At 35.7% G+C, this 25853-nt stretch overlaps 1 protein-coding gene and 1 pseudogene across 3 annotated transcripts in view; one reads left to right on the top strand and one right to left on the bottom strand.

The window, feature by feature from the left end:
* The window catches only part of RAVER2 (ribonucleoprotein, PTB binding 2), an 84642-nt gene that overhangs the window by 10424 nt on the left and 48365 nt on the right, over positions 1-25853 (bottom strand). The window contains exons 6-11 of one of the 3 annotated variants that reach the window (XM_054574202.1): positions 21373-21458; positions 18775-18879; positions 18512-18623; positions 17543-17811; positions 3658-3769; positions 2251-2387 (exon numbers count right to left, since the gene is read on the bottom strand). In XM_054574202.1, coding sequence (XP_054430177.1) covers positions 2251-2387; positions 3658-3769; positions 17543-17811; positions 18512-18623; positions 18775-18879; positions 21373-21458 — 821 coding nt within the window. The remainder of the gene's footprint in view (positions 1-2250; positions 2388-3657; positions 3770-17542; positions 17812-18511; positions 18624-18774; positions 18880-21372; positions 21459-25853) is intronic. The other 2 variants (XM_054574197.1, XM_054574191.1) reach the window with 2 other exon arrangements.
* Positions 7567-9002, top strand: LOC129069234 (THAP domain-containing protein 1-like; annotated as a pseudogene).

Raw genomic sequence — 25853 nt, 5'->3', positions numbered from 1 at the left:
TGCTTTCCAACTGATTGTCTAGGATTAATATAAAAATAATCTGTTGTTCCATAATTATTGTTCAGAGTGGGTTTAGGTTTTTAAAAATATTTTATATAGTTAGTGTGTGTCACAAGTTTGGGATGTAGCACAGTTCACACAAAAATCTTTTGGCGAGGCTCACTGCATTCTTTTCCCACTAGATGGCAGCATTAGGCCCTATATGAAAAGACTAAGCTTCAGGCAGGCGTTTTTCATTTTGTTGTTTCGCTATTGTTTCCTCTTCTTCCCTCATCACATTATCTCATCACACATTTCTGTGGTTGATTCACTAGAAAAGGCAACCAGCTTCCTGGCAGGAAAGATGCTTTGTTGACCAAGAGCAATGCAAGATTACAACACAGAGGTAAATAGTATTTTCCTAATGTACAGCTCACCAGACGGCGACCACTCAGTGTGGCTAGTATTAAATGAAACACACACACACACACACACACACACACACACACACACAAACACACACACACACTTTAAACATCATATGAAACAGCTGAAATCATTCTTATGTTTTTCTTTACGCCAGCAGTTTTCAACTGGTGTGCTGCAAGAATTTTTAAAACACACCATACCTGACTATTTGGTTGGGGGCATAGATCTAATAATCTAATAAACATAACGCTAATGAGAAAAGCAGAACGAATTTCAAAAGTGAAATAAAAGTACAAAAAATAACTTTTAAAACTTAAATCATGCATTTGACTAAACTTTAAAATGATTATTGTGCTTCCTCCTGTTAATAAAAATAGTGTTCCTTGTAAAGAAACAAAAACATCAAAATTGTGTATCACTATATTTCATAAATTATTAAAATTAACAATAGGTTATAAACATTTTACCATGCGTTCACATATTGTTTTATATGATTTTTAATATTTGTATTGCATTTCCTGATATAAATAGGACAATTTGTTTACTCAGCCTTATAAATTGTTGGAAATTTAGGTTTCTAATTTTCATAACTATAAACTAGTCATAAATGATTTTATTCATGTCTGATGATTTCCTCCGCTTTGGCACCTGGAAATATAATCAGTACACAATCAATGTCCTTATCTAAGTTATTACTTAAAATATTAACTAATACGGTGACAACGATGGAGTTTTATGAAACATGTTAGAGAATGCCTTTTAGATTACATCAATTCATGATTATTATTCCTTAAATACAGGCATGTTGTGACCTAATTACATCATCTTCCAACCTAGATTTCTTCACCTTTTCCACAAGGATATAAGAGACTCTATTATATATTTTGCTAATATCCAGCCACACCATTTCTACACTCCATTTGACCTGTGTTTCTAGTACTCTATCAGAAAAAGTGTACTCGGGCATCAATTGTTCTAAATGAATTCTCATTGGTTTTCTTCTCTAAGTTCCTTAGAGACAGGCGAGACAAACACAGAGTTGCTCTGAGGAAATCAAAGTGGAAGCTCTGCAAAGAGGCAGGAGGGACAGAGATGAGAAGCCGCTGACGACTCTGGGGGATAAGAATTGGAATTGTTAATCAAGACTCACGATTACATCATTGTATACTGCTAACGTGACAGGTACTCTCGGCCTAAGCCACTAAGAATAAGCTGAAGGAGAAAAAGCAAAGCAAAACTGACATAAGTCAGTAATGACACAGTATATCTTATGAATATAACTTTTCACGTTACTGACCAGTTTAAAAGTCAGTATAATAGTGTCTGTAATTATCATCATGTTTCTTCTACACAAATAAGCAGTGGAAGAACACACATTTCCTTGGCTTTCTTGGTCATGTCAACATGGTATAAATCAGAGGTCAGAAGAGTCTTTCTGTAGAGCTGGATTGTAAATATTTAATCTTGCAGCCGTATAATCTATACTGCAACCACTCAATTCGGCTGCTGTAGAGTAACAGCACCACAGACAAAATGGAAACGAATGAACTCGGCCATATTCCAATGCAATTTTATTAACTGAACAGGTGGGGGTGTTGGATTTGGTCTGCAGTTTGCCAACCACTAGTGTAAACAATGACAGGTAAATACTGTTAAAATGATACTTACCAATCCTCCTGAAATGCGTCCTAAAATTCTAAATGGTGTGTAAGAAATATTGTGTAGATCAATGCAATTTTAATGGCCTATGATATTACAGGAATTACAATTTCATATGTAGTGAACTCAATATATAGTTGAACCAGTCTTTCTATATATCATCAAAATCTGAGACTCATTTACCTGTGCATAATCACCAAAAGGCTGAGAATAAGCAATGCACTTCTCCAATGTGTGTTGTGATTCATTTCCCTGAGAGATTGCGTCCAGGATGTTGCTTGCAATTCCAGTCTTCTGTAGAGTGGTTTTACTTGCAGGGGCTAAAGGCAAAATCAAAACATGTATTTTAGTTCGGTTGCTTTATTATAAATTATAAGCAGAGTACAAAACTCATTAATTTAGCACATTTTCAAATAGAACACAAATTTTAGTTTGCCAATAGATATATCTATAGTAACCCCAGGGGAAAAATATATAGTATATAATATTATCTTATTCATTTAAAGCAACTGAAAATGAGAATTTTCCCTATGGGTAAATAATTTTGGTGGAAACATTTTTAAGATATATGTCTAATCTCCAAAACAAGGCATAAAAAGTAATTATCAACTTTTAGACCAGATAAAAATATAGTAGGTACACTAAAAGCACATGAAATTCTTTTTTTTCAGGCTTTTAAAACATTAGAAATTAATGTGTAGATTCAAGAGGATACTTCATAAAACAGAGAATGCACATTAAAAATAAAATTCATTTTTCATCTCTTTTCATTCAATCCTATTCTTTTTCCCAGAGGTGACAGTTTAGAATTTATTTCCCACATTTACTTTATGCATTTACACACTCAACTATGTACATATTAAGGATAGCTTTAAACAAATAAAATCATTTTATACATACACTTGCTTTTTCCACTTAATTTGTTTTAGAGATCATTTCACATTAGTGCATGTAGCTCTCAATTATAAAAATGGTTGCACAGTATTCCGTTTTGTGGTGAACTTTTTATTCAGCCATTCCTCCACTGATGATTCTGAAGGCACGTTCTAGTTTTTCACTATGGACAGCCAATGTTCTAGTGAATATCCCCGTGTACTGAGCACACCACATTTACGAATTTCTCTTAAAACTGTTAATTTATACTAACTGAAGGCCTGAGAATATACACCAAAAAAGTTAAAGAGAATTCCACTTCCGTCAATCAGCAGCTCATATATTTTTGGTGTATTCTACTAACACTCCAGATACATTACTTAGACATTTCAACTTCTTTTAGAAATATTTTATATGTATTGTAAATAATTATAGTATTGCCAATTATGTTTTACCCATTTAAAATCATGATTCAGTAACAATTCAGTAAGTTGATCATATTCTTAATAAAGTATTATAAAAGATGTCTTCCTTAAAGTAGGATGTATTTTAAGTGTTAATTTTAATTGTTCTTTCTATTTAAAGACTGGGGTGATAATTTAAGCTTTAACTGGTCAATAGGAATGATTTGCTTCTATTATGTAAACAACTGAAGTAAAACTCATTAGGGAAAGTATTCAGTAAACTCTAAAATATTAATGCTGAGTTCTCACTTACATGATAAACACACACTGGGCAACACACTTGCCAAGTTCAAGTACGGATTTTTACTGAGCCGAATTTCTTTTGGAGGTTCTCCCAACAGTGAAGTCTGATTCTTAGACGCAGCCTATTTACCAAAAACAAAAGAGTGGGTGCTTCATAAGAGGTAAAAGAAAATAAAAATGCAGAAAAAGTAGAGAAATATTTATTCTTCAATAAATCTAGAGTAGTAAACACTTGTAGACACTCATGTTTGAAGATATAAAGTTGTAAGATATTTCTGGATATTGATTAAAACTATCACATTTCATCTGCTATTAATTTTTCAGTAAGTTTTAAAAAATCTATTCCAGAACCATGGAACTTTTGAACTAAAAGAAAATTAAAGGCCATCTTGTATAACCTTCTCATTTGACCCAGGAGAGAATTCATTGTCACAGAAAAAACACACGCCATACCCTATTTCCAGAAACAAAGTTACCAATTTTTTTTTTAAATTTAGTAACTGTTGAGGCCAGGCCTCAAACCCTTTTTTTATTATTATATGTTCTTGATGATGCTATTACAGTTGTCCTGATTTTCCCCCCTTTTCCCAACCTCCACCCAGGAGCCCCCACTTCCTCAGGCCATCCCCACACTTTGTTCATGTCCATGGGTCATGTGGGTAAGTTCTTTGGCTACTCCATTTCGTATACTGTACTTGACATCCCCATGGCTATTCTGCGACTATCTATACGTACTTCTTTATCCCCTCACCTCTTCACCCATACTCCCAAGCCCCCTTCACATCTGGCAGCCATCAAAACACTCTCCATATTGATGATTCTGTCCCTGTTGTTTGCTTAGTTGTTTTTCTTTTATTCAATTGTTAATAGATTTATATTTTTTGCCATCTTATTGTTCGTAATTTTGATTTTTTTTCTTAAATAAGTCCCTTAACATTTCATGTAGTAATAGTTTGGTGATGAACTTTAGTTTTTTCTTGTCTGGAAAGCTCTTTATCTGCCCTTAGATTCTAAATATATCTTTGCTGGCTAGAGCAATCTTGGCTGTACGTCACTACTTTTCATGACTTTGAATATTTCTTGCCAATCCCTTCTAGCCCGCAAAGTTTCTTTTGAGAAATCAGCTGGCAGTCTTATGAGAACTTCCCTGTAGGTAATCTCTTTTCTCTTGCTGCTTTTAAGATATTCTATCTTTAACCTTTGGCATTTTAATTATGAAGTGTCTTGGAGTGGGCCTCTTCGTATTTATCTTGTTTGGGACTCTCTGTGCTTCCTGGATTTGCATGTCTATTTCCTTCACCAAATTAGGGAAGATTTCTTTCATTATTTTTTCAAATAAATTTCCAATTTCTTGTTCTTTTCCTCTTCTGGCACCCCTATGATGCGAATATTGGAATGCTTGAAATTGTCCCAGAGGCTGCTTATACTATTCTCATTTTTTTTGGATTTTTTCTTCTTGTTCTGATTGGTTGTTTTTTGCTGCCTTATGTTCCATATTGTTGATTTGACTCTTGGCTTCATTCACTCAAATGTTGTTTTCCTGTAAATTGTTCTTTATTTCAATCAGAGCATCCTTCATTTATGACTGAATCTTTTTAATGCTGCTGAGGTCCTCACTAAATTCCTTGAGCATCCTTATAATCAGTGTTTTGAACTCTGCATCTGATAGATTGCTTATCTCCATTTCATTTAGCTCTTTTTCTGGAGTCTGATCTGTTCTTTCATTTGGGCCATGCTTCTTTGTCTCCTCATTTCGGCAGCCTCCCTGTGTTTGTTCCTATGTATTAGGTAGAGCTGCTTTAACTCTGTGTCTTGGTAGTGTGGTTTCATGTAGCAGGTGTCCTGTAGGGTTCAGTGGCACAGCCTCCCCTATCACCCAAGTAGGATACTCAAGGTGTGCCCTTTGTGTTGGCTGAGTACACTCTGCTCTTGTGGTTGAGGCTTGGTTGCTGTTGGCAGATCAATGGGAGGGATTTACTCAGGCCAGTCAGCTGCAAGGACTGGCTGTGACCACTTACCACTAACCTCTGCCCTTCATGTCCCTGTGCAGGGACAGTGTGGTGGTGCTCTGAAGCGGTCTGTAGCTGTCCATTGGGTACGCTGGCACTGGGGTTTCCCAGGTGTTACAGGCCAAGGTCAGCCCCAACCTGTGTTTTGCCTGGGGCCACCCTTCCTGAGCTATAAAACAATCTGAGATGGCTGCTATTTGTGTGGGGCTTAGAGATTCCCAAGTGAAGCCAAGCTGTGAATCTAGGCTGGCTGCTACTAGTGCCAGGCCTTGGGGTCACTGTGGCCAACTGCTGCTTGTTTAAGACGATTTAGGAATATGTGAAGCATGAGCCACAATCAGCCATTCATATGGAAAAGCAGCTTGGGTAGGCCCGTAAGTTGGGTCGGGTGAAGTCTATGGGGATCTCCAAGGTGAGTCAACCAGTCTTAGCCAGGTTGTTGGAGTTTCAGATATGGCACCAACTTGCCAGCTCTGTCGGGGGAGGGTTTAGAATAGGGAGAATGGCCTTTGCTCACTTTGATGTCAGACACTTCCGTTCCTCCCTGTATACCAGTGGTGCCTTTCAAGCTGCTACCCTGGTGCTGGAGCTCAGAGGGAGAGAATCTGAGCAGATGAGTCCTTGTGTGGGTTAAGAGGAATTGCTTGGGGCTCCAAAAGTTTCTTTCCCTGACTCAATCACTGGTTTTTGCAGACAGAAGTTGAGGGGACTTATCTTCCTGGCACTGGAACCCTGGGCTGGGAGGCTTCATATGGGGCTGGGACTCCTTGCTCCTGAAATATCCTTCCCAAATTTTTATCTACCGTATGTGGATGTGGGATCAGCCTGTTCTGCATCTGTACCCCTCTTAGCAGTCTAAGTGGATGTGGTTTCTTTAATTTTGTAGTTGTCACACTCCCATTCAATTCGATTTCTGATGGTTCTGAGTGATGGCTGTTCTACATTTTAGTTGTGATTTTGATGTGGTTGTGCAAAGAGGCGACTGTGGCTGCCTATACTGCCACCTTGACTGTAAGTCCCCTTCCTTTCTTATCATTTATATTGCCCAGAAAAATGTCCTGGACCAAATGGCTTCAATGGAGAATTTTACCAAACATTTAAAGAGGAATTAACACCACCCTCCTCAAACTCTCCCATAAAATTGAGGAAAGGGAATACTTCCTAACTCATTCTATGAAACCAGCATTGCCCTACTACTAAGTCATACAGATGCTGCAAGAAAACTATAGACCAATATCCCTTATCAACACTGATGCAAAACCATCAACAAAACTGGAAAATCATATCTGGCAGGACAGAATTATACACCATAACCGGCTGGGATTTAATCTCAGAATGCAAAGATGATTCAACATAAAATAATTCAGGTGATACACCACCTTAACAGAATGGAGGGAAAAAAAACACATGATCATCTCAATCTATGCAGAAAAAGCGCTTCACAAAATTCAATACCCTCAACAAACTAGGTATGGAAGGAAACTACCATAACATAAGTCAATGGGGGAAAGACTGAAACCTTCCAAGTTCTTGAATAAAACAAAGATGCCTTCATCACTTCTGTTCAACACAGCATTGGAAGTTCTAGCCAAGCAATTAAGCAGCAAAAAGATATAAATGGTATCCAAATTAGAAACAAAGAAGTAAAATTATCTGTTTATAAGTGACATGAAAACCCTTAAGATTACACAAACTGTTAGAAATAATAAATGAATTTCAGGATACAACTATCAACAGGCAAAACTAATTGTGTTTCTATGTACTAACAAAGAAATATACAAAAGAAAACTAAGAAAACAATTCAAGTAGAATAGAATACTTAGGAATTAACTGAAAAATACTTATACACTGAAAACTATAAAACACTGTGTAAAGAACTAAAGACATAAATGAAAAGACACCTCACATTCATGGAGTCAAAAGGTGGAAACTACCCATTACAAAGTAAGTCATGGGGATATGATGCACAGAGTGGTGACTATAGTTTATAATGTGGTATTGCACATTAAAAAAATTTTAATGTTTATTGATTTGAGAGAAAGGAAGGGAGAGAGAGAAACATCAATGTGAGAGAGAAACATAGATTAGTTGCCACTCATATGTGCCCCAACTAAGGATAGAAACTACAACCTAGGTATGTGCCCTGACCGGAATTTGAACCCCCAACTTAGGGTGTATGGGACCACACTCCCACCAACCGAGCCACACCAAGGGCTGTATTGCATATTTGAAAGTTGCTAAGATAGATCTTAAAAGTCTCATCAAAAGAAGAAAAATTCCCCACACCTTGTTCAATATTTATTCTTCCCACCCCACCCCCTACTCCCACAGTCAATTCCCACTCTGTTGTCCATGTCTATGGGTCATTTATACATGTTCTTTGTCTAGTCCCTTCTCCTCCAGTGGTGACAGAAGTTAGACTTCTTGTGGTTTCCTCCGCCATCTTGGAGATGGGAGATGGGGAATGGTTGTGGTCCTTCTGCCAAATGAAAACATAAAATGGGCACATCAGCCACCCCATGGGAAGGCTATCATCACTGTAATTGTTGGCCAAACCTACTGAAGGAGCTTTGGGGTTGTCAAAGCCGGGAGTAGTGACATCAAGAGTAGCAACATCGTTAACAGCTTCACCTGCCTGCTGGGGCAACAGAGGTAAAACACCTGAGGACCGGAAGGGTGGTGCAGCCCTCTTTGGTCTCCTGCTGCAAGATCCCATCGGATAAGGTGAAAGAGTAATACGATCTGAAGAGAAACTGGAGTATAAGGATAAGCCCATTTCTTTCCACAAGTTTCCTCTTTCTTGACCCAATCTTTGTAAAAAATGGGAGGCAGCTGTCGGGAAAAATCTTTAAACCCAAGTATAGCTGTATTTGTTCAGAACACTTTCCTCCAGATTGCTTCAAGAGGGAGTGCAACAAGATACTGAAAGAGAATGCAATACCCACAATATTTCCTTGCATTGAAGCACATGACAAGAAGGAAGATCTGGAAGCAGAAGAACAGCTTCCCCCATCTCCTTCAACATCTCCCATTTCCTAGGTTGATGCTGCTACTGGATTACTAATGCATCCTCTTCAGACTCCTGCTACCTCTCAGTTTCCTGTGATCACAACTCTACTGCGGAGGATACAATGCACCGAAGAAAAATGATTCATCAGCTAGAACAGCAAGTCAAAAAACTCAGAAGGAAGCTCAGGACCACACAGAAGTGATGCAGAAGATAAGAAAGACAGCTTGGAAAGTTAAAGGAGGTTCTACACTTCCAGAAAGAGAAAGACATTATCAGAGAGAGGGGTTATGTGATTCTGCCAGAAACTACTTCGAAATAGTTGAAGTATCAGTATAGAACAAATGAAATTTGTATTGGTTTTAATGAGGCACTACCACATATCCTCTTCTAGCCTGTAGAGTTTCATTTGAAAAAAACGATTACCTATGTATAGAAGTTCACACCACAAAGTCAGGAAATCAAGATAGATCAATTTAAGAAGCAGAAACAAAAAGGAAGAGTCTCACAATAATGAGAAGACAAAGAAACACCCCTCAATCAAAGGAAAAGGAAGAATCCTCAGAGAGGGAACTAAATGGAATAGAGGCAAGTAAACTATCAGATACTGAGTTCCAAACAACAGTGCTAAGGAAGCTCAATGGAGCTCGGTGAGCTCAGAGAGAATTACAAAAGACTACAAGGAAACTACGAGGAACTTACTGCAAACTCTATCAGCATGAAAAAGGACACAGAAACTATCAATAAGAGACAAGAGGAAATGAAGAGTAGAATTTCTGAATTGAAGAACACAGTAGAAGGAATCACAAGCAGGCTAGATGGAGCAGAGGGACGAATCAGCAAGCTGGAGGATTATGTAGAAAAAAGCACCCAGGAAGAGCGAGATAATGAAAAAAGACTCAAAAAGAATGAAGAGGCATGTAGGGAAATGCAGGACAACCTGAAGTGTAATAATATCCATAAAATAGGGACACTAGAAGGAGAAGAGTAGGAAGGGATAGAGAAACTGTTTGAAAAAGTAATGATGGAAAACTTCCCTAATTGGAGAAGAGAAAAAGTCACACAAGTCCAGGAAGCACAGAGGGTTCCATTCAAGAGGAACCCAATGAGGCCCACTCCAAGACACATCATCATTAAAAAGGCAAATATCAAAGACAAACAGAAAATTCTAAAGGCAGCAAGGGAGAAAGAGGTAGTAACATATAAGGGAGCCCTGGTACAGCTAAGAGCTGACTTCTCAACAGAAATAGTACAAGCCTGAAGGGAATGGCAAGAAATATTCCAAGTCATGAAAAGCAAAGGCCTGCAACCAACACTGCTCTACCCAGTAAGGTTCTCAATGAAAATGGAAGGTGAAATAAGGAGTTTCCCAGACAAAAGAAGGCTAAAAGAATACACTTCCACCAAACCAGCATTGCAAGATATGCTAAAGAGACTGCTTTAAGAAGATGAAGAAAAAGAGTCTATGAATACCCAGTTCCTTTCACAGTTGCCAATACTTGACATTATCAATATTTTTTAATACTTATTAATCTGATTGTGACAATGGTGTCCTATTTTAATTGTTACTTTATTATTTGTTGAAACTAAATGAGCTTTTGTAGATTTCTTGCCTATTTCTATTATTTTTTTAAAAGCTTTAAATAACTTTTTGGTATTCTTTATCCATTTTTTGACTAAACATTTGTAGAATTTTTTCCCTAAAAAAATCCAAAAAAACTTATTAACCCTTTTTTAGATGTGTTGCAAATACTTTCCTACTCTATTACTTGTGCTTTAACTTTTTTATATGTATATTACTGTTTAGTCTTAAATGTTTAATATAGTCATATTGTCAATATTTTATTCTATGGCTTCTGGGTTTGAATATTTTACTTCAGGGTAAGAAAAATATTATTTTGTATTTTCTCCTGAAACTCCTTAGATTTTACATATTGATTTTTAACTCAGCTGAGTGTTTTTTGTATAATGTGTGAAACAGGGCTCTGTATTTATTTTATGTCAGGTAATAGTGGTTCATGCATCTTATCTGTTGAATAACCCTTATTTTCCCCATTGATTTGAAATATCAATTTAATCATATATTACACTGTTAGATATATATGTTTGTTTCTAGAATGCTCATTTTATTTCATTGAGCTACTTGATTATTTCTGTGCTGGTGTCATGTTTTAATTGCTGAGATTTTATAATGGATTTAAGTTTTTTAATATTTTATAATGGAGTTTGACATTTTAAAAAATAAATAAATAAATAAAATCTGCATTTAGAAAGAAAGAAAGAACTCCTACCTTTTGCAACAACATGGATGGAACTGAAGAATATTATGCTAAGTGAAATAAGCCAGTCGGTGAAAGACAAATACCATATGATCTCACCTATAAGTGGAATCTATTCAACAAAATAAACTAACAAACAAAATAAACCACAGGCATGGAAACATGGAGCAGACTGAAGGTGACCAGAGGGGAAGGGGAAGGAGGACAATGGTGGAGGAGAAGGGACTGGACAAAGAATGTATATAAATGACCCATAGACACGGACAACAGGGTGGGAACGGACTGTGGGAGCGGGAGGTGGAGCGGGAGGTGGAGGAGGGAAAAGGGGGAAAACCGGAGACAACTGTAATAGAGTAAACGATTTAAAAATAAAGATTAAATTTTTTAAAAAAGAAAAAAACGATTACTTATGTAAAAACAATGCAGAGTATTTTTTAAAAATTAGGTTAATACTATAAAACTGTTAATGTTTTTGTTTGGAACTTCAGGGATTTTACATTTTAACAAGATATTTTAAAAGTTATAAAGTAACCTCAGAAAGCCAATGTAAGTTGGTTTCAAGAGTTAGGATTTTTGTTTTTAATTTGAGAATTTATAGAAATAATATAAAAATAAAAAGGAAAGAGAATGAGAACAGTACAGTAAGAATAAGTTTAAAATTAAAAATTAACTTAGTTTATTGAGAGAACTTAGTTTTATTTTAAGTCAGAAGTATAGGTTAGATCATGGTATAGAACCTTTATTCACACATTCTTATTTGCAAAATCAGATGAATTTATCTTTCTTAATCACTTGTCCAAGATAAACTGGCAAGTCAACACTTTATAAAAGGATACTTTCAGCGCAGAAACCAGAGTCATTCCACATCTAATTAATATGTTTAAATAACTTTATAATGAATGGATTTTTTAAAAAGTGGGCCCCTCTTTTTCCTCCCACTATCTAGCATTATCAAATTAAAAGTGTATCTCCATGAAGAAACACTGTTCAACGAGGTAGGCATTGTTATCAACAAAGTAATAAAAACGGGGGCCTGACCCGTGGTGTGCCTTTTTTCTCTTGTTACCCCTGAGAGAAGTAAGGGACATCCAGGTCCCCAGCTGTAGTTAAATTTGCACCCAAATCTCTAACAAATATGTTGCATCAGTAGTTTGATTTGCATCATAATACGGTAATCTGGAACTTGACTAACTGATTTTGGTCAAAGTTTCACATAAATACTGATTTCTTCACTTTATATTTATTTTTTTTTTTAATCCCATCCGAGGGCATTTTTCCCACATTACTTTTAGAGAGAAATAGGACGGGAGAGAAGAAGGGAGAGGGAGAAGCACTGATGTGAGAGAGAAAGGCTGTCTGTCTCCCAGACATGCAGACCGGGGATCGTTTGCTCCCAGAACAGTGATCAGACCACAACCTAGGTATGTGCCCTGACCAGGAATCGAACCACAACCTTTCGGTTATGGGATGATGCTCCAATCAACTGAGCCAGTGCGATTTCTTCTCTTTTAACACAATAAGAAATTATATCCCGTTTTACTGAAATGACTGGTTTGTATTCAGAAGCAACCTAACATACTGTTTATTTTCCTGAATGTTGAGATTTAAACACTGAGACTTCTGTTCAAACTGTGAATTATATTCTGATTTTGTGATAAATTTTACATATATTATTTGAAATGAAATATGTTCTGAGTAAACAAATACTGCCATGGAACTTACCTACTTAGATTTAGAATAACTATTTCAACCGTAATTATTTTAAATTTCAAAGTACACTGAGATAGTTGAAGAATAGCAAACCCTTTAAAGCAATATTAAAGACATGAAACAATGATGTTCAATGCCTTTTGTAGACCTGTTTTGCAATGTAATTCACTGCCCTCCTGCAAATGCCTAGTACTTTGATTTGTGGAGATTTGATTTTCGATGAACCAGTATTTCAAAAGTAGAAAATACTGATTAGATTACTTAATGTTATATAGCCTGATAATATTTAGAACTAACTATACTGAATCAAAGGACTTTTTCCCGTTATTCATGGATCTCATCACTGTTTCTGGAAGTTACAAAGTCTCCAAGTAGTTTGTTTTTACATTTCATCTCTCTAGTAATCCCTGAAGGACATGTGGGTATATATTTTGCCCAAGTGTGTGTGTGTGAGTGTGTGTGTGTATGTGTGTATTTATCTAAATTCTCATCTACAGAAGAGAAAATCGGCATGTATGTGTATGTGGGTGTGTCCCCAGAACCAAAACTCCAACACTGAGTTGTAAAAGCAGTAATAGTAATTGCTTAGCATCTTAGCATTATGATTTAGCCTGAGGCTATTATATTTCCTTCTCATAACAGACATAAATCCATGTTTGGAGAGAACTGAGCAAGAAACATGTTTACCAATCCTTTGCATATAAATAATTTATCATAGTTTAAAAAAAGGAGTTAGATTTATCGTGATCACTTTGCAATATATACAGCTATAAAATCGTTATGATTACACCTGAAAATAAGATAATGTTGTATGTCAATTATACCTCAATAAAAAAAATCAAGAAGAAAAAAGATACAGGTCTAAAAACCTAAACCAAGTTAAACAGATCCAAAGTCCAAAATCCTGCCCCATGTTTGGAAAACATACTTTACATTGCCTGGTCCAACTTCCTATTATCAGAAAGAGAACTCGCTTCTACAACAATCTATACAGATGCTCACCTAGGGTCTGCATAATTGCTTCCAGTGAGATGACAATCACATCTTTGTGAAACTTTTCTTAATTTTAAAGCTTCAATTGTTCATGTTATGTTAAGCCTGAATCTCAATTTATTATATGTCATATTTATTGGACTAGTTCTGCCCACTGGAGAAACACAAAAACTACCATGTGACTAGTCTATGAATATTTCTTTTTAAATGTGTATCTGGTGAGTCATTCCTTTCCAAGTCCACGTATACCTTCCCCCCAATTCTTCAGAGGCCTTGTTCTCCAGACCCTGCCCGACTGTGGCTGTCTTCTTCTGAATAGACTCTCGTTTGCCCATTACGTGCATCGCCTCATACTTTGTTTTTCTAGAGACACTGGTGTTTGCATTTAACATGCATTAAAGATTCTGTGCAAAAAGAAAAAGTATTCATAAATAAGCTCTATTTATTTAATTCCCCTCAATAACCCAAGCAATTAATACTGCAGATAAATTTTTAAAATTCATTCTATGAAAAACTGCCTTAGCAGTTTAATTTTTTAATTATTGGACATTCTATCCATACATCCTGCTTGGACTAAGAGATACCAAGCCTCTTACAAATTCAATATTAATTAGACATTGGAACACAGCCAACTACATAAATTTTTTCCTCATATTCTCCTTATGGCATCAGTTTTATACCGGTTACAAACCAAAAGGCAATTTAGGGTACAAATAAAAGTTAAATGTAATGTATTCTACCTATCAACTCTAACATTTATAAATGTGGGAGTGGCTTATGAACCATTAAAATATCTGGGTAAAAACTTCTAGAATTAAGAGATTAGATTCTTTTGGACAGAGCAGAGTTTAATAACTGACTGCGACATGTTTCAGAAAATATAAAATTGATTCTCTAAATATCAAAATAATATCTTAATTAGCTACAGAATACATTTAAAATAGAAAAAAAGAGTATATCTTAAAGAAAGGCATTATTATTTACTTAGCCTTATAGATATCATTATATAATTAGGTAAGTATTAATGACACTCCAAAGCAGGGGTGTCCACCCTTTTGGCGTCTCTGGGCTGCACTGGAGGAAGAAGAGCTGTCTTGGGCCGCACATTAAATACACAAACACTCACGAAAACGGATGAGCAAAAAGGTTTTCAGTAAATCTATCACGTTGTGCTGGGCTGTGTGCATAGCCACCCCGGGCCGCGTGGAGCCCACGGGCCGCAAGCAGGACACCCCTGCTCTGAAGATTTTCCAAACCACAAAATTTGAACTTATATTATTTTATGTTATATTTTTAATATAGCGAGTATTTTTGAAAACTATTCTCAAACTTTTTTGAGCCAAATATTTATAATAAAAACTCATATTTAAACAATTTTACAGTAACTGACTTAAGAAACTCATTTTACACAAATTAAAATTATTTCATTTACTGACAAACTGGCAAGTAATTAAGCATAGTCCCAAATATCAACTTACATAATTTATCAATAGATGGATTTTGTTTGTTTATAGTAACAGAGTTTTTTAAAGGGTGCAGTATTTTCTTCTATTTTGAGAAGTGTACGCTATGAAAAAGTCATCATGTCTTTGACATATCATAGCAATTACTTATTTTTGTAATCCATATTTTATACTTTATATTACTAACTTCCTTTGAAATTTAAAAAGATTCCTTTATGATACTTCATAAATTATATCACCTGTAAAATAACCAAAAATTAGAATACTCTAGAATTAGAATAATCTCATTTAATATACAATAAAAAAAGAAAACAAGAGACTTCTGGTCAAGATGGAGGTGTAGTTAGACACACTTCACCTCCTTGCGCAATCACAGAGAGAATTACAATTATTTCTTCAAACAAATAACAACCTGAACCATCAGAAAATAGAGCTGTATGGAAGTCTGACTACCAAGAATTTAAAGATCCCAAATTCATCCAGCCAGGTAGGAGGTGCGAAGTAGCAGAGATGGGTAGAGAGGTGGCAGCGGCTGTGGAACGGGCGGTCCCACATTCACATATGGTGGGCAAAATTGGGAGGGGTACCTTGGGAGCAATACTAGCCCCAGGCCAGACTGCACAGCCTAGGGTTCCAGCTCTGGGAAGATAAATCTCCATTAACTTCTGGCTGTAAAACCCAGTGACGGTTGGGGTGATTGTCGGATTTTCAGGAGAGTGCATTTAAAGGGCCCGCACAGACTCAAAACATACACAAACTCACCGGCTCTGCAAATTACCACCAGGGCAACGGCTGCAAGGGTACCAGTTGCAGACGGGAAGTAGGTGAAGGGACTGGAAATGGGGCAAGTGCCACCAAATCGCCAGAAGCCAGGCAGCAGCACTGTTCCCTCTCCGAGCCCTTCCGCCACACAGAGCCTCAAAGTGGTGAAGCAGGCTGTGCTCCCCGTCACAATTACCTAAGGTTCCACCCCACACAATTTGCAGGTACCTTCTGCAGAGTCAAAGCAGCTCTACCTAACACATAAAAACAAACACAGGGAGGCTGCCAAAATGAGGAGACAAAGAAATATGGCCCAAATGAAAGAACAGAACAAAACCCCAGAAAAAGAACTAAACAAAGCAGAGATAACCAACCTATCAGATGCAAAGTTCAAAATACTGGTGATCAGGATGATCAAAGAACTCACTGAGTACAATAAAAACATAAGAGAAGAAATGAAGGTTACACTAAGTGAAATAAAGAAAAATCTACAGGGAACCAACACTGGAGAGAATGAAGCTGAGAATCAAACAAACAATTTGGAATGCGAGGAAGGAAAAAGCATTCAATAAAAACAGCAAGAAGAAAAAAAGAATTTAAAAAATGAGGAGAGGCTTAGAAACCTTTGGGACAACTTTAAATGTACCAACATCTGCATCATAAGGGTGCCAGGAGGAGGAGAGGAAGAACAAGAAATTGAAAAATTATTTGAAAAAAAAAATGAAAGAAATCTTCCCTAATTTGGTGAAAGAAATAGAGATACAAGTCCAGGAAGCACAGAGAGTCCCAAACAAGTTGGCCCCAAAGAGGACCACAAGAAGACACATCATAATTAAAATGTCAAAGGTTAAAGATAGAGAATCTTAAAAGCAACAAGAGAAACACAGAGTTACCAATCAAGGAGTTCCCACAAGACTGTCAGCTGATTTCTCAAAAGAAACTTTGTGGGGTAGAAAGGACTGGTAAGAAGTATTCAAAGTGATGAAAAGCAAGGACCTACAACCTAGATTACTCTATCCAGCAAAGCTATCATTTAGAATGGAAGGGCAGGTAAAGTGCTTCCCAGACAAGGTAAAGCTAAAGAAGTTCATCATCACCAAGCCATTATTACATAAAATGGTAAAGGAACTGATTTAAGTAAAAGAAAGTCAAAACTACAAACATTAAAAGGGCAACAAAGGCACAGCTATCAACAACTGACTCTAAAAAAACAAACTAAACAAACAACCAGAAGAGGAATAGAATCATAGATATGGAGATCATTTGGAGGGTTATCAGCTGGGAGGGGAAAGGGGAAGAATAGGGGAAAAGGTACAAAAGGAATAGGGAATAAGAAGCATAATTGGCAGGTACAAAAATAGACAGCGGTATTTCAAAAACAGTATAGGAGAAGCCAAAGAACTTATATGCACAATCCATGGCCAGGAACTAAGGGATGGACTGCTGGGGGAAAGAGGGGTACTGGGCAGAGGGGGGACAAAGGAGGAAAAATTGAGACAACTGTATTAGCACAACCAATAAAATATATTTTAAAAAATAATGGGCAATAAAAATATATATACATATATATATATACTCCCTGTAGCGTGTGTGTACGTATATGTGCAGCATATAGCTGCATGTTTGTATATATGTATGTGTATGCATATGCACACACACACAGTTTCCTTACCCCTGAACTCATCTCCGTGCCTTTTGGCTGACTTTGTGGCTGCTTATGGTGTCCTGTCAGCAAACCTCCAGCAGTAAGGTTTGGAAAGGTCTGAAGATAAGCTTGTGACCCTGAGAAATTTCCTTCTGCTATTCCCACAGAGGCTGGCTGTTTCTCCTGAGTATTCCCGTGTCCTGGCCCAGCTTGTCCAGCAATGTGCTGATTTGGAAAGAACGGTAACATGCCCATTCCAGCTGTTAGAGTTGTTTGCGTTGGGATCAGATTAGATGCTAGAGTGAACAACAAACGCAAAAAACTTTTGGTTAGACAAGACTTATTCACAATAGCAATTTTCATTTTGCTAAAAACCTTTTCTTTTAAACCTGTTAAAGAACAGCCAAATTCAAAAGGTGAGGTCAAAGGTTGTAAATTAGCATGTTCCTGTATGGGAAAACAAAAGCTGGCAATAGTAATCATGCTTTTCTTAAGCAACTCCCAGAACAGTCTCGAGGATATCTTTTAATTCTGTTTTAATTGTAAGTTTTAATTTGGAGTACATATTTTTTAAAAAGATACAAATAAATAAACTTTAAGTTTATAAACACCAGATATTTCTTTTAAAAAAACACTAATAGTTTTTTTACCCAGGCAAAAATAAAATGAATGCATATGTAATGTGTTGTCAGCCCAGTGGGCGGCAGGCCAGTCTCAAATAGAGCTGTTTTCGCCTCATGCTGCTGTGAACCTGCATCAAATATTAAAGCACATCCAACAGGGAAAGTCTTACCTGGGCATGGAAGCAAGTTTATCAGTAACTTATCAATAGTTTTCTAATATTAAAAATAGAGAAGCCAAACAGGCACTTGAAATATTAAATGACTGAATAAAACTCAAATTTGACCTTCCTGTAAAAAGTAGAATACAAGTAAACTATCTTTACATCTGAAACCTGACTGATTACAGACTTCTCAGTAAATACGCATCGTTTACTTTTATGTGCTTCTCCATGGTGACCCAACTCTGTTTTCAAGGGAAGCGCCGACCCTATCCCCACTGCAGTCTGAAGTACCATAGCTGGGGCTTCTCCAAGCAAGCCTGGTTTCTGCCAAAGAAGAAAAGAAAGTTAGGTGTTTGCCAATGTCAGCAGGACATAACTGAATTAAAAGCCTACATAGGTGGAAATTCAATCTAACAGCCTGATTGTAGAGAAAAAAAAAAAATGAACTCATTCCATAAGAAAAGTCCATACTTACGTTATTAGTATGAATACTCTCAAACTTCATTAATTGCTGCTGTGCCAGTGGTACATGGGAAAGATTCTGAAGGAATAAACGAGAAGTATTACCCACAATTGAGCTCTGTGAAAAATGATAAAACATTAAGTTAGTTTAATTTTTAAAAGTTGCTCATTGTATAACCCAGTTCATATAGTTCAATTCTCTAGTTGATCTGAGCAAAACCAACAGCTCCTTTATATCTCACGTTTCAGCCTCAGACAGTGCTAATTAATTCTTGTAATAATATATAAGATGTGACCGTACAGCCATGAAATGAATTCCTCATTCTCTCCTTTTCTTTCATCCTTCCTCCCCTCCCTTTACACCTTTCTAGCTCTAATGTCAGCATCACGCAATCATTTATATCATCATTCCACAAAGACGGATTGAGCACTTTCTGTGTGCTAGGCCTGTACTACATAGTGAGAAATACAACTATATGATCTGCCTTCATGGATCTTATAGTCCCCTGAAGAAAGAAGGCACTAATTAACTATAAAAACATATAACTACAAGCAGTAATGAATACATGAAGGAGAACTATAAGGAGCTATGAAAACAAATAGTGGGGGAAGTGACTGAGATTGTTGAATTCAAAGTTTTTCCTGCGGGACTAACTATCATGCAAAGATCTGAAGGATGCAGAAAAACAGCGAGGTGAAATGTGGGGGAATTAGGTGCTCCTGGAGCAGGGAGCGTTCAGGCAGAAGGAATAGGAGGAGCAAAGACCTAAGCAGAAGGGAACAAGGCCCTCTGAGGACCAAAGCAGGCCGCTGTAGCTGAGACAGCGATGCCCAATGAGCACATGGTAGGCAGGTGAACGCAGGCTGGATCGGCCTTCAAGGCACAATTAAGCATTTTGATCTTTATGCTAAAATAGAGTATCGTCAAAACTCTGAAGCCCTTCTTCCATCATTCTTCACACCCTAAAGTAATTAGTTATTTAATGTTTGTTTTCTCTGTTCGCTGAAATTCTCTAAGGACAGGGACGATGAAGGTTTGTTCAGTGCTATAGACTCAATGATTAGCAGAGTGTTTCTAGTACATGTTAGATTCTAAATAAAATAGGTTGAGTAAAGGAACGAGCAAGGCCCTATAATGTATAAGGTCCTCTGCTAGATGCTAAGAATGAAATACAAAGGATAGGCCTTTCCCTTAAAAAGCTAGGTTTAGAACCAGACATTCATCCACCCAATATGCAGTCATCTATATGTATTGAGTTTGATTTATAATTAGGGTCCTGTACGAAGACAGCCTTAACGCTATCTGAAATTAATGTTCCTCTCCAATATTATATTTACATACACAAACATATTTTAAAATACTTATCCAAAAAAGGTAAAACCAATTTTTACTCTCTCAAATATGAATTTTTTCACATCAACTACATTTTAAGAATAAGAGTTACTGTTCAATCATTTATTCATTCTTCCTTTCCGTAAACACTTTTTTTGAGTTAAGACAACGTCAGAGGACTTGTTTTGAAGTCCAGTCATGCACCACATAACAACGTTTTGGTCAGTGACGGCCCGAATCCATGGCGGGGGCAGGAAATAAAAGCTCCACCCATGTTGCCGCCCCTCCAGACCTTCCAGTTGGACAAGATGTGGAGGCAAAAGACAGATACTGATTATCCTGAGGCTAATGTGTATGTGTCTCGGTGTTTAACAAAAAAGTTTAAAAATTAAAAATAATATGATTTTTAAAATAGGAAAAAAGCTTATAGAATAAGGATGTAAAGAAAGGAAGTATTTTTGTATAGATGTACAATCTGTGTTTTAAGCTAAATGTTATTACAAGAGTTGGAAAGTTAAAAAAATTAAGTTTATAAAGTAAAAAAGTTATAGTTAGCTAAGGTTTACTCATTATTGAAGAAACAAAAGTATTTTTTATAAACTTACTGTAGCCTAAGTGCACAGTGTTTATAAAGACTGCACTTAGTGTACAGTAATGTCCGAGGCCTTTACATTCACTCATCCCTCACTCGCTGATTCACCCAGAACAACGTCCAATCCTCCAAGTGCCCTACCATTTTTTATCATTTATACTGTATTTTTACTGTGCCTTTACTATGTTTAGATGCATAAGCACTTACCACTCTGTTACATTGCCTACAGTATTCAGTATAGTAACATGCTATACAGGTTTGTAGCCTAGGCGCAATAGGCTATACCTATAAACCTAGATAAGTAGAGGGCTCTGTGATCTAGGTTTGTGTAAGTTTACTCTATGAGCTCACACATGATGAAATCACTAACTATTAATCTCTCAGAACCAATCCCTATTGTTAATCAATACATGACTGTACTGATTTACAGAAAAATATACCACAAAAATACACCTTTTCCCTTCTCAATGTGCTACAAATAATAATCTAAGTACATATAACTATGTTGCTTTGATTACCTTTATCTGATGTACTCATTAAGTTATGCTTTTACGTAGCTATAATTACGACTAAAGACTTTTATTTTTAAATACTCATTTAACTTCTTGAGGGTTTTACTTGTTAGGAACAAACAAAATATTCACTCCAAATTTTTGATGCTTCAATACTCAATGCTATTTATATACCTGATGTGCTTTATTCAAATGTAAAAATGCAGGGGAGATGGATGGACTCATCAGATGTGGCAAGCTGTGAGGTGTTCCAAGAACTGCTTTAAGGAAATAAAAGTAAAAATTTAACTTTATGATAGATATGGAACTTAAAAATAAATAAAACAAACTTCAAAAAGGATAAATGAATATTTCTTTAAACTTTTAACAAATTATTTGGCTGTTCATTTATATACTGACCTTGTTATTGCACAGAAAGTGACGGGATTCTTTCCTTGTGAGTCAACCCTAGAATTGTATTTGAAATTCCCATACCTTCTGTCATAAATGGTGAACCTGTGTTATTTGCTCACTGTTTTTGTTAGGTTTTAGAGGTATTCTGGCAAGGAGTGGGGGATGGGAGGCAAGGACTTAATACAATCCTGTCCTTAAAAAGCTTACAATCCTATTGCAAAGAGAATATACATACATAAAAAATATTTACTTAATATAAACAACAGCACTGTACATAGTTGATAAAAGGAATAAATGGTAACCATACTCTTTATCAAGTCTAAGAGCACAAATATGAGTACTTATCAGGAGATGATTTTTCAGAATGAACAATATAGAGACAGAAAGAACCATTATAAATATATGACGCAATTTCATATTATTATAATAAAGTAACTGGACGTAGTCATAATATACACTTTCCTAGGAATATAATAATTACAACCAATGGAAATCAGACATAGAAAGCACTTCAAAAAGCATGTAATTCAGTGATCGAAAATATCTGAAATTTATATATAACGTCCCTACAAGTTCATCCCATGCTTAAAACCTTATTGCAAGTTTTTATTACTTGCTGAGGCAGTCTATTGCTTGCCTGGAAAACTGATCACTAGAAAGCGCTCTCTAGAATGAGCCAGTTTCACTACTGGTGGTAGGAAGATTAGATCACTAAGACAAGTTGCTTATAAAGAAAGATACTGTTTATTAGGAAAGAGGAGTAGAGATGGTCATTTCATAATGATAAAGAGGTCAATTCATCAAGAGGATGCAACAAACTTAAATGTCCTTGCAACAAGTAATACAGGTTCAAAATATATAAAGCAAAAATTTCTAGAACTGAACGGAAATGTGGGCAATAACAAAATTACAGTTAGAAATTTCAAAAGTACTTCCTCTTTTTTCTCAGTCACTGAATTATATTATACATTAAAATATATTTCACAGCCTTTAGTGACTACAGTATTTCTCAGTTTAAAACAACTAAAATCAAAACACTGAAAATGTCCACATCTAGCTACTCTTACCCTTAGCTCTTGGAGAGGTCTTCTACTACATTCCATCCTTCCCTCATAATAATTAATTTTGACAGAAAATTAGTAAGGATATAAAAGACTTGAACAGCACTACCAACCAACAATATTCACAAAGGATTATAGTACATCATGACCAAGTGAGATTTACCCTAGGAATGAAATGTTGGTTTAATATTCAAAAATCAATCAATGTAATTCATCATGTTAACAGATGGGGAGAAAAACAAACTACCTAAACCCAAAAAACCCACACATATGATAATTTCCATAAGTGGAGAAAAGCAATAGATAAATTCCAGCCATTACCATGATATAATTTTTCAGCAATAGAGGAATAGAAGGGTAAGTTTCCAGCTGGGAAAAGAAAATCTGTGAAAAAAAAACATAGCTTAGATAATACCTAATTGTTAAAAACATGTTTTTTCATAAGATGAGGGACAAAGCGAGAATGTCCACTCTCACTAGTTCAATGCATAAATTATGCTGAAATTTCTACCTATTACATTAAAGCAAGAAAAAAATAAAATATATGCATATTGGAAGGGAAGAAGTAAAATTGTGTCAATTTTAGATGACATGACTGTCCATAGAGAAAATCCTAAGGATAAAAATGTACTAGAAATAAAAAGCAAGGTTGCAAGATACAAGATAAATATACAAAATTAACTGTACTTGCAGCATATGACAGCAACAAGAAAAAAGAAATTGAAGTTTAAAAAGCAATCTTATTTCAAATAGCATCAAAAACTATAAAATATTATGGATTAAATCTGACAAAATAGGTATGAGATTTGTGCCCTGAAAACAACAAAATATTTCTGAGAGAAATTAAAGAAGAGCTAAATAACTTCAGAGATATATATCATATTTATGACTTGCCTTCAAAATTGTCAGTTCTGCCCAGATTAGTATAGAGATTCAACTCAATATCAATCAAACTTCCAGCAGATATTTTTCACAGAAATTGACAGGCTATTCTGAAATTTACAAGCAAATGCAAAGGATCTAGAGTGGCAAAACAAATTGAAAAAGAATAAAGTTGGAGGACTTTCTTAAACTGATTTTAGGGCTTATTATTATAAAGCTACATTTATCGAGACAATGTATTATTTGTATAAAGACAGACATTTAGATCAGTGCAATAGAATACAGTGTTATAGTCCAGAGGTAGAGACCTACATATACAGTCAATTGATTTTTGAAAAAGGTGTCAAGAAATTCAGGGGAAAAGGATAATCTTTTTAAACAAACAATGATGAAATAAATGTAAATAAAATTAACCTGGATGTTTATCTCACACCATAAATAAAAATTAACTCAAAGTGGATCATAGATCTAAAGGTAAGAGGTAAAATTATAAAACTTCTTGAAGAAAAGATAGGCTATTTTAGTGACCTTGAATTTGGCAGATGTTGAATATGACACAAGAAGGACAAACTATAAAATGAAAAATAATACATTGAACTTTGTCAAAATAATAAATTTTGCTCCTCAAGAGACATTGGTAAGAAAATAGGACAATCTACAGCATAGAGAAAAATACTTGCAAACCCATGTATCCAAGAGAGAACTTGTATCTAGAATCAAGAACTCTTACAACTTAATAAGAGGTTGTCAATTTTTTATATATGCAAAGTGTTAAAAAGATATAGTAACTAAGAATATATAAAGATGGCAAATTAGCACATTAAAAGATGTTCAAAATCGTTAGTCAAAAAGGATATTCAAATTAAAACGGCAATGAAATGGCACTATACACCCAAAAGAAGGGCTAAAATTAAAGGACCAACATATCAGATGTTAGCGAGGATACTTAGTAAACTGGAGTCCAGGACACTGATGATGAGAATGGAAAACAGAGAGGAGAGTTTCTTATGACTTAAGCATATAACTACCATGTTCCTCTACCATGTCCCATGTACCATGTCCCATGTTCCATCTACCATGTCCCATGTACCAGACCTAGCCATTCTGCAACTATGTATTTACCAAAGCAAAATAAAAGTATAAATCTATATTAAAGACTGGTACATGAATGTTCATAAAGTGTACAAATTTCATTTGCAATGACCTAAACCTGAAAATAACCTAAATGTTTATTAACAAGTCAATGAAAATGCAAACCATGGCATGGAATACTTACTACTCAGCATTAGAAAGGAAAAAAAAAAAACTATTGATAGATGCAGCTAAATATGTATAAGTCTCAAAATAATAGGCTGAGTAAAAGAAGCCAAACTGTACATACTATGTGATTTCATTTATATAAATTTCTGTAAAATGCAAACTATAGTGACAGAGAATAAATTAGTAGTTTCCGGGACGAAGGAGGGGTGAATTAAAACGGGGTAAAAGGAAACTTTTGAGAATGAATTATGTTCATTATTTTGATGGCGCTGTTGACTTCATTGGTGTATACATGTGTCGAAACTTATCAGTTGTACAGTGTAAATATGTGCAGATTAATGTGCATCAATTATACCTCAATAAAGCTGTTAAAAATATGATTTAGACTGTAATTACATATTAAAATACAAAGTGGGGCAAAAGTAGGTTTACAGTTGTTCATATGGAAAATAATACAGTAATTAATAAAAAGTAATATAAGAACTGTGCTTTGCATATTCACAACTGTAAGCCTACTTTTGCCCCGCCCTGTGTGTCACACACACACATATATAAAGAAGGAAATCTAAAATATTATTGTATATATTTTTAAAGTATTTAAAAGGTCTGAATTGAAGAGAAAAAAATAACAGTATGGTCAGAATAACAATCAGTACAGGTCCGGGAGGAAAATCAATCGGATGGCAGCATGTAGATTAAATCTGACAGGAACGGCAGACAAGAAGAGAAGCTAGGAGTTTACAGCTTGGACCATATGTGAGTGACAAGGTATGTGCAAGCTGTGAGCTGAGATGTAAAGAAAGGGGTTCAATCAGTAAACAAATATTTAAATAATTTTCACTATAAATAACAGTCTGTTCTAGGTGCTTGGGATCAACAAGACAGGTACATCTTTGCCATTAGGGAACTTCTGTTCTAGTAGAAGAGATAGACATAAACAAGTAAATATGTGTCAGTTACCTGAAAAATGAGGAGGTAGTTGGGCAAGGGTATAGGTATAAATATATTTGAATATATATTTAATTATATGTATAAATATATTTTATATATAACATGATT

This window comes from Pteronotus mesoamericanus, unplaced genomic scaffold (genome assembly GCF_021234165.1).
Source record: "Pteronotus mesoamericanus isolate MK-2021 breed Mesoamerican mustached bat unplaced genomic scaffold, CSHL_Meso_final contig_105, whole genome shotgun sequence".
Lineage (NCBI taxonomy): Eukaryota > Metazoa > Chordata > Mammalia > Chiroptera > Mormoopidae > Pteronotus > Pteronotus mesoamericanus.
The sequence above is the reverse complement of the archived record's forward strand: the minus strand, read 5'-3'. Positions and strand labels throughout refer to the sequence as shown.